Source organism: Pollachius pollachius (assembly GCF_949987615.1).
Source record: "Pollachius pollachius genome assembly, chromosome: 4".
Classification (NCBI taxonomy): Eukaryota; Metazoa; Chordata; class Actinopteri; order Gadiformes; family Gadidae; genus Pollachius; species Pollachius pollachius.
The window spans coordinates 2,077,222-2,093,527 of NC_136937.1; the positions used below are offsets into that span (position 1 = coordinate 2,077,222).

The following is a 16,306-nucleotide window of genomic DNA, read 5'->3' on the forward strand; positions in this document are numbered from 1 at the left end:
GGATACTTTATGTGTGCCAGACATGACAAAATACAATTGAACAAGACGCTATCGTATCGCTAACAGTAACAACCGTTGACAACCAAAACTAACATTTCCACAAACCATTGTCATCATCCGAAGGAAACCTGCTGACCTAGCTAACACAAAATGAAGAAGGCAAAATTGAAGAGAAAAGGGGGAGAGAGCGAGGAACGGGCAGGCGAGGGTGTACCTTCAGCTCGTCTGCATCGTAGAAGTCGACACGCACGGCCGGGACCATCCAGGTGTGGAAGAGAGACGCCAGGATCTGCTGGGCGATGGCGTCGGTGATGAAGTGAAAGTGGAGCGGGTTCCGTCTGCGACACACACACACACACACACACACACACACACACACACACACACACACACACACACACACACACACACACACACACACACACACACACACACACACACACACGGTTAGGTCTTTGATATGGAAATTCCCCATCTGTGAACGCACCTAATTTCACACTGCCTCATGGAAAGGGAATTATATCGGCCGACGCCTTTCAATGGAACTCCATTCTCCCGATTCAGGTCCGTTCCGAAGCGTTACACAGATTTAGATACGGACGGCGGGAGAAACACAAGAGCTTAAACAAACCAATTTCAAATGGCCCTTCCTCATTGCTCATTTGCATAGATAACCCGTAGACTCTCCCGAAAGTGTGTACGATTCCGTATCCAGGGATAATTTAAATAACCACGGGGTAAGCAGGTAGCAATTCAACATATGCTGACGAGATTGTTTAAATTGTCCGTTCTGTCCTGGATCATGTAGATAGTGTGTGTGTGTGTGTGTGTGTGTGTTCACATGTGTGTATTCACGTGTGTGTGTGTGTGTGTGTGTGTGTGTGTTCATGTGTGTGTCAATCATTTTATTTCCAACGCACAGGAACTGCGGTCTGACAGTTCCTGTATATTGGAGATTAATCATAAACACAAGGAAAATCAAAAACACCCACACAGATTTGAATTGCAATGGGTCTAAAGGAATGGCCCAGACTGCAGTTTGGTCGACGTCTGTCACCGTGTAGGGGGTTAGGGTGGAGGGCTAGGCGTCCGGTGTGGTTTGGTGGCCGGTGAGGTTTATGTAAATTCATGGCACAGCGTTGGGATGTATGAAGCTGGGGGGTACAAGACAGTCCGGTTAGCGAGTTTAAACCCCCAAACCTCCAGGGAGCTAACCCCTTGTCTAACCCCAACTGCTCAGCCACACAACCGAAGCTGCTTCGGGTAAAAGCCCCAGAAAAGTAAAAACACCGTAAACCGAAAGCGATCAGAAACGTTAATTATGGAGGATTCGTTCGGTGTTCAGAAAGGTCTCATTCCGAGCGCGAGCGTCCCCCTCCCTGTGCGAGCTCGGCTCCAGCGCAGAGAAGCCGAGAAGGGAACCGCCTCTCAGGTTCGCGTCTTCAAACAGCCGGTCGGGGGGGAAATGCACTGCAACCGCCCGCCTCCGGGGGGGGAAAACCGGGATGCCTTTCCCCATTCTCTGACATATCCATCTTTTGTAATGTTTCCCCACACAGAGGGAGCAGTACTAACGAGATTGGACCACCGCCTCCTCTCACCATCTGGGGAACTTTTGGGGACATGGGTGCATTCCTAATTCCCCCCCCCTCCCCTCCAACCCCCGGCGGCTTCTCCCCCCCCAACTCCCGGCGGCTACAGACTCGACCCGACGGAGCGGGACTGATGCGGGGTCCGGCGGGCCCGGCTCCCAGGGACCCCTGGAGACCCCGCCGCTGGCCGGGGCCCCGGGAACAGCGACGAGGAAGGAGAGGGGAGAAAATGGGAGCGAGGAGGGAATGTCATTACTCTGATGGAAGAGCATAAGTCACTCTGAGAGGGAGTGAGTGTGAGGAGGGAGGGAGGGAGGGGGGGGGAGGGAGTCCCCTAGCATGGCCAAGAGATGAACTGGCGGCCGGCGCTTTGATTCACAGCGCAGGCGTAGATCTACCACACCTCGGGGGTCGGAACTAACGATTTGAAGTGGCTGGGTGAAAAAAAATTAAAAGTCCAGAAGAGAACTTTGCACTCGCGAACACACCGGCGCGCACTCGGACAAGCGCACACACGCACAAACATACGCTGAGACACACACAGATACGCTCAGACAAACACACATACGCTCAGACCCACACACACATGCGTTGAGACCCACACACACACACAGTATATAAAAAACGTGCGCGCTCCGAATTGTCGATCAGTCGGCGCTGTTAAGGGAATTCACAGCATATTCGATATCTCATCAGGAATCTATCATGGGCATTCTGCTTGTTCCATCACCCCCCCCCCCCCCCCCCCAAAGTAATAAGAAAAGAAAAACACTGGCTGTGTTGTTAACGGGACAGTCGACGCACACACAATTTGATGTCCTCGCATGGCTCTATCAACTGCATCTTGTAATATGACGATAGTCAGAACATTCTGATATATATGAAGGTATATAAATGAATAGAAACACAGACAGCCCTCATAGGAGTTTGTCTGCAAACTTGTTCCTGGCAATAAAAAAATATACAAAAAAGCATGGTGTTTGAATGTCCCAGGGGACTTGAACGCGGCGGGAGGGAGATGGAGGAACGGGCTACTTGGGAACAGTACAGCGGAGGGTAGCTGGTGACCCGAGCTACTTAGGAACAGTCCCTCTGGTTTAGGAGGGAAAGTAGTGTGGAGAACTGTAATCATTGTGTTAGTACTCATGGACTCCACTCCGGCTCAGAAGGAAATCTTGTTGAGCTCCTTCCAAGACACCTTCAGAAAGGTGTTACAATTCCATTTTTTAAGCTGGAGATGATTCATCGTTTGCGGTTCATTTACAGGGCAACGACAAAGCCGAAACACACACACACACACACAAACAACTCTTGCCGGTACAGAATGTCCTTCATGTTAAATCAAATGCAATATTTGCCCACCACACTATGAATCTCTCTCACTGGGGCTCCTTTTGTCCAGCGAATATCACACTATTTTAGAAGGGTGTGAAATATGGTTGAATGGTGAGAGAAGGCTCGAAAATAGACGAGCTCATCGTATAAAAAAAATAGAAAATGAACCATAAGGGACATAGAACCAAGCCAACAATGTTTCATTTTGGACTATTTTTTACTATAGAAAGTCAAACATCTCCAAAGTCCCAAAATGGCGGCAGTTAGTTCCTCAATGGTAAGCCATGCCTCCTTTGCCTCATCTTCCTTTGAGATTCTTGGTGTGTGGCATGTCGTCCTTTCTATTATTGATATTGAATATTTTCCTTAGAGGGTGTAGGGTTAGGCAGTTTGGTGAAAAGCCTTTAAAAGGTCCCATATTATACCGCCAGGTGCGAGTGTGATTAGCCGTTACAAGCCGTTTTGAAAATCAGCCTCTTCTGACATCACAAGTGGGCGTGTCTACCGATGTGTGACGGATAGATGAGCAACGTTTGCTACAGTCCGCTGGGTAGGCCGGTAGACTGATCTACCCAGCACACAGCTAGGTGGACACGCCCACCTGTGATGTCAGAAGAGGCAGTATTCAAAACGGCTTGTAACACCTGGTGGTAACATATGGGACCTTTAAAGTCTATAAAGTCTGTCTGAGACCGACTAGGACGAACGGCAGTACGAATAAAACATACTCGAGTCTGGCGTTTTGTAATTCATGATAAAGTCCCACCTAACCGCGTTCCTCTGTGATCCCAAAAAAAAAAAAAAGAGGCTCTCGATTGATTTTCCGGGGAAAAACATTAGACTTAAGGACTTCTGGATACAAACGTATAAACGCTCTTCCCCCGAATCGCACCAGAGACGGCAGGGGCTTTGGGCCGACCCCGCGGCGACTCAGAGAGTAGGAATAATCAGTCCACTCGTGATTAATTCACCCGCGAGACTGCCGCTAATTAAAAGTAGTGCTTGGAGTCGTTTGGGCGGCGGCTGCGCACCGTGTGCAAAGAAAAAAATAAAATAAAAAATAAAACCCCATCTGATTACTAATCACTCGTTGGGGGCCCCCACAAGCTCTATAGAGAAGCGGGGGGGGGTATGGGTACGGCACGTCATTCATTATTAATGCTGAGAGCAACGCCGTGGTGCACATCATCAGACTCCACTTTAGGCCCTTCACATCTTGTTTTGCGACGGTCCAGGCGTAAAGTCGACATATTGAGCTTGTCTTTTTAGCTTAGCGCCTCGTTACCCTTATGGGGTGGGGCTCCTGGGGGCCGAGGCAATGCGTGTGGAGGGTTTGAGCTACAGCGGGTGGGGGGGTGGCTTCATTTACCTTGCATAGGGGCTGGCTAATAGGAGCCTGATGTATCCCTATACATTTCGCGGCGCCTTGACCTAATGCAAAAGGACTTTGGCGGATAGCACGATACACTGCAGTTTCTGCTGCCTTAAGTGAAAGTGTCTCTGAAATGATGACGAAGCATTAAGGAGAAAAACCCCCACAATCGTTAAATAGCGGCACTGAAACCCTGCAACGCAAACTTTCCTTTCCGCCCGTCCCTTTGTTGAATATGTATATATATATATGTATATGGGCACTTGCACTTAAAAATAGTACAGGCATTGTGTAGCGTCTTATCCTAGCTATCTCCGTTGCATACAGGGAAGGGGTTTGCCTAGTGATTTTCAGTGCTTTGCACTTGGTTCTATGAAGATCCTCACTGTACCGACAGCGACATATTGTTGTTTTTCTTTCTTCTGACAAATGTACTTATTGTAAGTCGCTTTGGATAAAAGCGTCTGCTAAAGGCCCTCAATGCAAATGTAAAATGTAAATAAGTCTTAGCTTGAGGACCGATAGAACATCAAAAAAGTGGGGAGATTCCGACAGAGAAGTATGCTGCTACGGTCTCAAAACTCTCGGCCCACCGACCACACTTTGAAACACAGAATAGAAAAGGGGAGGGAAAGGGATGTCCGCCGTCGCCGCGGCGACGAGCAGCGGTGGTTCTGCCCCCGGGCCGGTCCTCGCATCCAGAGTTCACAGAGGTTGCGTTGCTAGGCAACTGAGTGGAGGCGGGCCAGGCATTAGAGAGGCCGAGGGTTTTGGGATGATTGGTAAAAGCGGGAGATTGGGTCAGACGTGCGGTTCACTGTGTGTGTGTGTGTTTATCTGTATGTGTGTGTGTGTGTTTATCTGTATGTGTGTGTGTGTTTCTGTATGTGGATGTGTGGATGTGTGTGTGTATGTGTGTTATACGCCTGTACTTGCGTGTGTATGTGTGTACACGTGTGTTTCTGTATGAGGTGTGTGTGTGCGTGTGTGTGTGTGTCTGTGTGCTTGTACGTGTGTGTGTGTGAGCGTGTGTGTATATCTCTGTGTGTGTATATCTTTGTATAACTGTGTGTTTATCTGTATGTGTGTTTTTGTGTGTGTTTCTGTATGCTTATGTGTGTATGTGTATGCGTGTGTACTTGTGTGTGTACGTGTGCATCCGTGTGTGTGTATGTAGGTCTGAACGTGCGCATGTAGGTGCATGCGTGGGCGGGTGTGGAGCATCAAGCAGGGGTCAGAGCGTTTGACCTACCTGTGGAACAGCACAGACTTCACCAGGGTTACAACGTCACGGCTGGCATTGTAGCCCGCGCACACGATGGCCACGTGGATGGTCTGCACACAGCAGGAAAGCACACACATTTAGAAGATATATCGTTTTTCATTTTCGTCCAGAGGAAAACTTGACAACAGTGCTGCTGCCCTCGCACAACAAAGCAGGGTAAAGAACGAAAAGGGGTGAGGTGGATTTGAGGGTTCAACTTCAACTTCCATTTTATTTTGCTTTAACTTCTGAAGTGGAATGGTAAACCATGGATAAATTGTCTGGAAAGTTTCTAAACCCTCATTCACCCTGAATGCTGAGAAGCACCCAGCGAAAAACAACCCAAACTAACAATAGAAACGAGGATCCAAACTTCCCCTCTCCCTCCTGCCGCTAGCAAACTCGTTAGCATTCGAGCTAATATATTTCGCTGGAGGTGTGAAGCGCATTTGAAGTCGGGCAGACGGATTCAGCTAGCTCCTGTTGAGTACGGATACCGTCTGAATGTTAAACGTGGAATTTATCTAAATAACGCAAAAACGCATTCATCCATCCACAAACGTGAATCTGGATGGGGGGTGGCTCACTCTAGGAGGAGTCGGGGATCGAACTAGCAACCTTCCGGTTACCAGTCAAACCGCTCTACCTCCTCCTAGAGTGTCGAGGTGTCCCTGAGCAAGGCACCTCACCCCCGCTGCTCCTGACCAGCTGGCTGTCGGTCCTGCATGGCTGACACCGCCGTCTGTGCGTGAATGTGTGCGTGGATGGGCGAATGTTGTAAAGGCAATATTGTACAGCGCATTGAGTGGCCACTGGTTAGAAAAGCGCTGTATAAATCAGCACATTTACCATTTGCCCCACTTCTAAACGACCTCTGCCGCGACCCAACCGCCACAAAGACACAGGACCGTAGTCTTGAGTGGGTGGGTGGTCACCGACGGCAACGCCGTGGCGGCCATGTTGCGAGGGCTGTTTGCTGATGGCTACGCCGGCATTTGGCGTACGGTAAGATGTGCCGTTCGCGAGGACACGCAGCGGTAAACCCATACATTTATAAATAAACTGAAGCGAGTCAACAACAGCGGCCGTGCCAGGATCGGAGAGAAGAGAGGGTGCGTCCATGTGAATTCATGATGGCGATGAGGTTAGCCGTGGAGCAGAGGGACGGCCGGCTCGTCCTGGCTTGCTCCCCACCAATCAGAGGAGCGACGGGTGAGATGGAACGCGTCGACTTTATTTTTCCGGGAAAAAAAACAACGAAAAGACGAGAACTAAAATTGAACAAAACCGCCGAGTTCTTCCGTGCGGGTATTTGCTCCCCCCGGGCGTCTTAGGCTGTGTTCATCCACGCAGCGCTAAGTACCCTAAGGGGCGCACGTGTGGAACGGCTCCCCCCGCCCCGTCGCCGCACGGAACATGAACCACACAAGCAAGAGCCTGTTACGGCCACAGCAAAGGCTCATTCATAAGGCCAAAAATAGGGGTTGAGTACATGGTCTATCAAACAACAACCCTTATTTTACCTAACATACCAAACTGAAGTCGGGAGATCCGGCAAACCAAGCATTAGAGGGAGAGTCACTGAACCAGCCACGCAACGGGGCGTCGGAGTCAGTGGATCTCCCGAACTATCGAAAACAGTTAAAAGTAAACGGAGACATAAAGCTGAGATAACCGGACTGCGGACCTCCTTTCCTTCACAATATGATACAGAGAACCAACATCTATGGTATGAGTAAGAACACAATCAGAGACCCAACATGCCCCCCTCCGACCTCCGTGAGTCATTCCAATCCGCCACACGTCAACGATACGAAGGCCTCTAGCTTTCGCTAACACCGTGCTAACGCTAACCCCGCCGCGGTCGCTCACCTCGCACTTGTCCACCGGCGGCTGCTGGGCGCAGTCCGAGCCGTTAGCCGCCGCCGCCGCCGCCGCGCCGCCCTTCCCGTCGCTGTCGCCCGTGCCCTCCTCCGAGTGGCTCCGGCTCTGGTTGCCGCGGTGACGGGCTCCGCCGCGCAGGGCCTGCGGGCTCCGCGGCGGCGGCGGCTTGCTGAGCTCGCGGCGCAGCGCGCGGTTCTCCTCCTCCACCTCTCGCACCCGCAGCTCCAGAGCCTGGCGCTCGCCGGCCCCCCCCGCGGGGGGGGAGGGAGGCTGGGGCTCCAGGGGCGAGAGAGGCAGGGGCTTCACTGGAGAGAGAGAGAGAGAGAGAGAGAGAGAGAGAGAGAGAGAGAGAGAGAGAGAGAGAGAGAGAGAGAGAGAGAGAGAGAGAGAGAGAGAGAGAGAGAGAGAGAGAGAGAGAGAGAGAGAGAGAGAGAGAGAGAGAGAGAGAGAGACTTTAGTTAGAAAACATTGAGGACTTTTAAAAGGTGTTGTAGGTACAATTTCAGAGCGATTATTTGCATGTCATTCTTTTTTTTGTATTTTTATGCTTTTACCAGAGTGAGATAGAGAGGAAGGTATGGGAGGTAGAGGGGAGGACATTTGCAAATGAACAGGGCCAGGATTCAAACCCGGGTGGCTGCGTTCAGGACTGAGCCGACATGGTACGCGCTCTACGCATTGAGCCGCCCCTGCATGAGCACATTTGTTGGAATCACCATAGCCATTCAGTCATTATTTATTAGTGCGTAGCATGCTATACATTTATCGGTTCTGGTTGATTGTGTTGGCCCCAGTTTGAAACTATAAAGATTAAAGACCGCTCCTGTGATCATTTCTGACTAATCAGGGAGTCTCTTGCCTGATTGGCTCAGGGAACCCGTCACAGATACACTTCATTGGCCGAGACGCGTAGGGAGGGAGGGTGCAGACGGCTCATTTGTTTGTTTATTCTCCGGAAAAAAAAAAAATCTGCTCGCTTTACAACTCTAAAATCTTACATTAAACAGCCTTAATGCAGCCCTTAAAGCTGTATACACCTCTAGCCCCCCCTCTAATCCTGATGAGCCTGTTGAGTCACTGTAGCCGCTATATAACCAGACCATTAACTGTTGAGAGGATTGAATCAGCATGAACCAGAAATGCCCACAAGACTTTGAACACTTGCAGCCAGAGGCAGGTGTAAGCCTGGCGGGGAGCGTTGGTGATGACTTGCCAAGAAGGCAAGCTCACATCACCGATGCGATTGTGTTTCCCACCACTAATAAGACAAGGCAAGACCTTCTTATACAGAAAAACCATGAACGCACCATAAACCAATATTTCCAAAATAAAACCGGATTTGTTTCCCTGCAATACTTCCCCGAACATTGATTTGTTATTCGTCATAAATTCATCTGTCCCATGCTTAAATAGAGAAAGACCCTGCCTCGAACCAATTCAGACCAAGGACATTCGCCACGATTCACTGGATGTCTAAAACAGCGTGTTGTGTTGGCGTGCGCGAGTGTTCATATTTGTGGGGTATCTGAAGGCGGCCTTGAGCCAAATAGGAGCATGATAGTCTTGTTATTTATGAGACTGACATCAAGCTACAAGTATTTGTACCGTGGCAGAAATACCAGCGATTCGCCTCTGTGCTCCTACTCTCCAGCACAGAGCCGTTCAGCCCTCCTGAAGGTGAATTCGGAAAACATCAGTCCTGTGGAACGAGTACGAAGGCGTTGCAGGCCTGCCGTTGTCTGTAGCAGTCACAAAGCTTGAAGGTTGTCAGGCAGCGACGGCATGAAGGTGACAAGAACTCGAACACAAAGCCATGTGTGGAAGGAGGTGGAGTGGGTTGACGGTGAAGGTGTGAGGGCGGAACGGGGAATCATCTTTGCCCTCGTGAGGTCTTGGTGTTAGAGGTGGGCACTTCTCTGGCCATGGGGGGGGGGGGATTCAAGAAGAACAATTGAACTCTGACTACTCGTGTCGTTGTTGTTCGTTTGAAGGCCTTGCCGATAAAGACGGATGTAATGTCCTGGGTGGTAGGCCGCTGATGGGGAAAAGCTGCTCAATTATATTTAAAAGGACTGCGATACACTCTTTGTAGCTCTCGCTTGGAAGATTTTTGGGGGGGGTTTTGTAGATCTTAGGTGTTTTGAACATTGCGGTAGTCGAGTTGTTTCAAATTAAAGGCAACTTCTACTTTGGGTAATGGTACCTTTCGGTTTTCCAGTCTTCAGGTCTTCATTTATTTATTTATTTTACCAAAATGACTTTAATTTGGTGAAGAAAGGAACACCTTTTTATGTATGTCCAACGTCATGCAGCCGAGAAGACAAGATTGTGATCGCAGGGAGCTAAATTAAACCTTTACTTTAGCCCGGCAAAGGACCAAGATTAGAGTTTGATGGAATCGCCAACTGAAGCATATCACGACAGGGGGGTGTTGGACACGATGTAATAACAGAATGAACCACAGTAAACACACACTGCGTGTTTAATGTGAAGCGCTTGCCCGTATGTGGAGAGGAGAAGCAATTCAAGCGTTTCGAATCCCCCAATATGAGACTGCTAATTCTCTCAGGCGGATAATAGTGAGCCCTAACCTCTAGGTGGGGTCCTTTTCTGTTTGTAAACATTGTCACAAATCGCGCAATATTCTAGTTCGTTCCACCACGTTACATGGAGCAAGTGTGCGTTCCTGAAGAAGTGAGTCATTCTTATTGACATTAATGTATGAGAACAGAGCAGTTCACGCACAGGGCAATGCTGTGGTCATAAGTTTCACCTTAACTGTTGTTTCGATGTGTTGGCAAACTTTAAATTGCTGTCGTAAATCATTTATTGTTTCATGGTTGTAGCCAGTTATTTAATGTACTTATATTTGTTTGCATTTGTGTTACCTTTAGAGACCACATCACATACTTGATCCTGCATGCCCTGCGCAGCGTAAAGACCTCCAGTCCATCTCTGCCTCTGTCTGCTCCTTACAAGAGTCCCGCTGTGGATCGAGCGATCCACCTCGTACGAGAAAGCCTCCCTCATACATGCCTTCAGCTCTCAATACAAGCCTCGGAGATTTCACGAGGGGGAGAGATATAGACATGAATCTTTCTCTTTCCTCCAAGTTGTTCAAGGAAAGTCTCACAAAAGAAGTCTTTCGAGCAGAGAGCGTTGAGGGCATTAGACCGAACCATCACCCCCCCCCCCCCCCCCCCGCCCTCGTTCCGTCTCCAGGGATCAGGATGTGGATCTGAGGTCATTTTTGTCGGCCGCAACGGTGCCTGAAGAAAAAAAAATGAATGTAATAATGAAATCTCCGTCCATTTGTCCATCCATCTATATAATGGCTCCCTCCACGTGTGATTTAATAGCAGCGCTGGGTCACCATGCTCCTTACCAGCGGCACCATGTAACGTCTGAATCAGGGCTGTCACGATGTGGACATTAGGTGACGTCCTTGGTTCTTTGCAACCCCCGTTTAGTTTCTGACCGGGTTGAAACATGTCTTATAGGAATAATGATTCAAAAACCCAACTACAATATCAATGAGTGAGTGCTCCGTGGACGACGTTCCTGGTTTTTCGGAGCCGCGTCTTGTTCCGATTCCGACTCTGTTATAGTGGAACTTTGACGTTGAGCCACGGCGCGCCGCGCCAGGGTGCAAGATGTCGGAAACTTAGGTTTCAGGGCACGCGCTCCGTTTAGTGTGGCGGTTGGCGAAAACATGGCGCTGCGATGTGTGTCATGGGTTTGGAGCGTTGCTGAAAGTAAAAGTGCGGTTGGATGGTCGAGAACACACACGGTCGGGTGCTGTTCAACAGACAAAACGCACAAGCACACTACTACTATTTGCAGCCTGGCATTATGAGAAGGTGGATGGGAAGTAGGTGGGTTAGTAGGTAGGGTTAGCGCGGAGAGATGTTTCGTGAAGAAATAAGACGTCTTTGAGGCACTGCTGGTAAAAAAGCATTAAAAAAAAAAGTATTTCAAGGGAGTTCATCTTTTCAAAGTAACGTACAGAGATGGATGATAAGTGACAAAGGACATGGCAATACTGTGATAAAGCGACCAAATTTGATAAGGCGCCACCAAATTAACAAGCATTAGTTGCCTTTCCCAAGACCAGTGATGTGCTAGTGGAAGGTGTAGTGAGCTAAGCTACCAGTTACTTTATATTAAATTAAGCTCCACTTCTCTGAAGCCATCCCCAGAGAAATGTAGCGGGCTAAGCTGCAATACCGTGGCAAAAGCAGTTTACCACATCAAAGCACTTCTTTTTTTTTTCATCATTTTTTTTTTTTTCATTGAACCAAGTTCATTCCCAGCTAATGCTTTCAAAGTGATCAATAAATCTGTCAGTCAAACAGATAGGCAGGCAAAACATGTTCGGTTTAAACGGTTGTTAAACAATAAGCTGTGCTCTCTGCTCTGCCCGCTCCAAAACCAATCCGGCAACAAAAACAAACATAAAAAAACATGTGCTCCACATAATAACAAAAAGCAGGTATTGAGAGTGTGTGTGTGTGTGTCTGTCTTTTTGTGTGTGTCTGTCTATGTTAGTCTATGTGTGTCTGTCAATGTCTGTGTGTCTGTGTTTATATGTCTATCTGTCTATCTATGTGTGTGTGTGTGTCTATCTTTTTGTGTGTGCGTCTATCTATGTTGGTCTATGTGTGTGTATGTGCGACTCAGGATCAATTCCTCTCCTCGCCATCTTTCCATCTAGTAAACTCAAGTTTGCGTGTCTGGGAAAAGTCACCGTATTGGTATGTGTTGTCACCTTCATGATTATACTGGACACACACACACACACACACACACACACACACACACACAAACACGGCGGTGGCGCCACATAAACCAGCGTTATGGTCGCCGCGGGACAGCGTCCGTGAGGTGGGCGGCGAACCCACACATGGCCTTGGCCTTTATAGTCCCTGTGTGGCCCCCCGCAAACTGCTGTGGACGAGGGCCATGACGATGTCATCTTCGGGCAGCGACGGCTCGCTCAGCTAGCGCACGGCGACTCCAAAATCATCAGCGTCATGTCCGACCGAGGCACAGAAAAACCTCAGAAACGCGTGGGAAAATTGAACCTGTGTAGTCGAGAACGCAAAACTTGATCAATGAAAGAGCTACTGTTAGGCTAGCAGCGATCCTACTGCCTCCCCCCCCCACCACTGCCTACGCTCTCTGTGGGACGTCGGTGTGGACAGCATAAAGAACGACCTGGGCTTACAAGCGGGGAAACCAGCGGTGCTCTGGGCCTGGTATTGTGTATTGATCTTGGCTGCGGTGGATAAATCCCTTGCAGAGATGATATCATCAGTCATCGCCGCCCACAGATCACCAGTGGGGGGGGATTCAGCCCACAGAGAGGGGAACGGGGGAGGGAAAGATCCCGGGTCAGCCCCGAAGTGTCTGCTCCAAACACAATGAACTAATACTATTAACAGGGGCTTATCCGGTCGGGAACAGGGACTTAAGTGTGCTTACCGAAGACAACATGTACTGCACCGAGAGATATGGTGCGAACTGTAAGAAAACGTCCCACGTTATTTATCGCTTTGAAAGATACACCTCGGCAACGTCGGTTCAAAACAATGGCGACCCATTATCGTTTTGGATCTCGTTCTGTTTCAAAACCTTTTCAACGTCAACGACAGTGAAAGATGAAAGACACACACGCGCACACGTGTTGGGAAAGCTCTGGTGATGCCGGGAAGTCAATATTATACCAGCCTGGCTCCTTCACCACGTCACACTCAGCCCCGCTGACACCACCACGCATTAGCGGCATGTCGCTAAGCCTCTTGAAACCTTATCGAGGGCCCGCGCTCAATGCGTTTGTTGACCGTCCAAGATGAATACAGAGTGGCCTTGCTGTGTGTTGTTTAATATCTATCAAAGACCGCCCTCCTTCCCTTCTCTCTAACCCCCCTTCCTCCCTCATCTCCCCCCTCCACTCCCATCTCTCTCCCCCCCAACTCCCATCTCCACTCTCTCCCCCTCTCCCATGTCTCCCCCTCCCTCCCTTCTCTCCCCCCTTCACAAAACAACCCAGGTAGCCCCTACTACTCCTGACTCTACCCAGGCTGTAATTAATTTGCTGAGTGGATTTGCTGAGCCTAATCCCGCTGAATTCGACTGAGCTGCCATTTGTTGGAGCTGCCTAGAGATTGCATATGGCATGAGCACTGGGCCGGCAGATGCACCTGGCCCGGCCTGATGAAGCCAACTCATTTGGCTTTCTGGGCCCATATGTCAGGCCGCTAATCCGCACGCAGAGAAACACACCGTAGACCGCTTTGCAAAACTCAATCGATGAACATGAGCTTTTTTTATCCCGAGGCCTAACCTGCCGCATTGATGTTGTTTCAACCGGTTGAATACGGATAATTAGTTTTGAATAGAAAAATGCACAGGCAAGGCCGCTGAGTCTTGTACTTCATTTCAGCGTTCATGTCGTGTATCTGTGTTGTGTTAGATGCACGAACACAATCAGAATTACTTTTATTGCATCTTGTTATACAAGTACACAAGAGTACAATTCTTAGGACGGGTTCCTCAACTGCCATACATCTCAACGTAGCAGCAACAATACAAGATATAGTAAATAAGTATAAAATAAAAAAGTAATATAAAATAGTAAAAAAATAGGTAAAAATAGGTGAAAATAAGCAAAAATATGTAGCAGAAGTGGTAGTGGTACCAGACACGATTGATTCTAGCGTAACATACATCATTCAAGATTTATGGACTAGAAGATTGATCAGATCTAGAATTCATTTTTCCGTGTGCACATATTGGCTGCAGCGCTAAAGCCGTGATTAATGCACGTATCCAGCCTGGGCTGTTCTTCTTTAGCTCACCTACGGGAACCGGACCGTTACCAGACAGCCGGAGCGTGCTCAAGCAAGAGCCGAGCACATTAGAAAGCACTCGCCGTTATTTAATATGATCTTCCGGAACGGTCTGTTCAGACGCCCCCCCCGCCCCCTGCGGTCACACAAAGGGGAGGGGCCTGTCCTCCGCGGCGCATTCGGATGCCGAGCCGCCTGAGCGATCATGTATGGCCGTTTTAATTGACAGGCAACATCTGCTGGGCGACAGTGAGTCACACCGTGGCACACACACACACACACACACACACCTGGAGAGCATTGGCAGCCATTTTGTCCAGTGACTTTCATCCGAAGTTCTACAAAAAAAAAAGAATTTGGTCGACGTAGCGGCTCCACCGCCGTACTGCCAGACAACCTTTTAGTCGTGGGAAGGGGGTGTGTGAGGACGTCCTTTATCCTTGATTAAAAAGCATTGTCATTGCGGCGGTACGAATCCCCCATTCATCAGAGTCCTCTCGCCGGCCACGCGTCTCCAAATGACCGGAGCGCGTTTTAATCTTCGGCTGCCGACCACTTACAAACCCATTTCCTCACGACATACCGTCTACCTCCAACCCTGGGTATCAATCTGTCCGGAGGGCCAAGCCTGTGGGGGGGGGGAACCGACGGACAGGAACACACAGCAAGAGGTGGAGGGCGGGATTTACTGCAGCTCCCGCCCCGGCGGGCGTGTGGACAGATGGACCACCCTAGCACCGAGCGTTTAATCTTAATGACGACAGCGACCGGCGTAATGCGAGACACCTGCTGCCCCGCCCCGCCGGCTAATGACTCAGCAAAGCGACCGACCTTGAGCTCGGCCAGGGCAGGGGGGGGTTTGGGGGCCCTCTAGGGGCCCGGCCATGCGTTTCACGGGGGGCCATCCATCCATCTCGCGTTGTGACCAACAGTTATCCGTCTCTCCCGGACCGCCCGTGACAAAGGGGCTATTTCCATCGACTGAGTGGGCGCGGTTCACTCTGGAGGAGAACCTTGGAGGGTCGGTGCTGGGAGACTCATCTCTATAACCGTGGGAGGGATGAGTTGCACATTTTTCTCGAAGGTGTGCCCCACAGCGGCTACTGGGAAGGGAAAACTGGTGAGGGGGAGGGCGGACGCACACACACACACACTACGGGATTGGAAGGGGAAAGGGGGGGTTCAGTCTTTTAAATGGCGAGGCAACAATTGTCTTTGTCTTCACACGTCCAACGTACATTACGACGCTGCGCACACACACACACACACACACACACACACACACACACACACACACACACACACACCCCTTCCCCTTGAATGTATTGCTTTAGTGTCAGCAGGCGTTTGAACAGTGTAAAGGGGGCAGCTAGAGCAGGAACGTTGACCGTGTGATAGCTGAAACACAACCCGACCGGTCGCCCCGACTGTGTGCTTATATTCCTCAGAACAAGTCCCGTTTCAAGAGGAATCAAATCAACCAACTCGATTCCGTTTGAATCACAGAGTCCTCTGCCTTCTCCGGAGGCGGCAGTTCAGTGTTGCGTTTACAGCCGGGCGTCTCTGGGTAAAAAAAAAAAAGACCCCCACTCCGGCGAAACAAGGGGAAATTTTAACAAGGAGAGCGCAATTAATGGAAAAAAAATAAGAAAACACAAAATCGTTCTGTTTTCTTTTTGGGCTGGAGGGCGAAAACAAATTCATGGGGAGAAACGTAAATAAGTGATAAGGAGCAGCATGCCACCAGACATGGCCGGTGGTCACCGTGATTGAGTAAGCATTTACCCTAATCCCCCTTCCCTGCCAATGTTTGCCTTTTCCCCCCTGCTTTGAATTCGCTGGATCGAAACCGACGTTGTGACCTTGGGCGTCGCGACTCCCCGCTCGAATAAGGAAAATAAATTATCTCAGGGGGAGGAAGGGAAGAGGATCAAGTAGGCGGCACACTTGTTAGCGTTGTCCGCTAGCCGCCGTGAGGGGGTAAATGCCGTGTGAAGGCAGGTCTGCG

At 49.7% G+C, this 16,306-nt stretch overlaps 1 protein-coding gene across 1 annotated transcript in view; it reads right to left on the minus strand.

Moving 5' to 3' along the window:
- large1 (LARGE xylosyl- and glucuronyltransferase 1) overlaps nt 1–16,306 on the minus strand; it is a 59,799-nt gene that overhangs the window by 37,456 nt on the left and 6,037 nt on the right. The window contains 3 exon segments of the mRNA XM_079734032.1: nt 215–338; nt 5,552–5,634; nt 7,436–7,752. Of these exon segments, the coding sequence (XP_079590158.1) occupies nt 215–338; nt 5,552–5,634; nt 7,436–7,752 (524 nt within the window).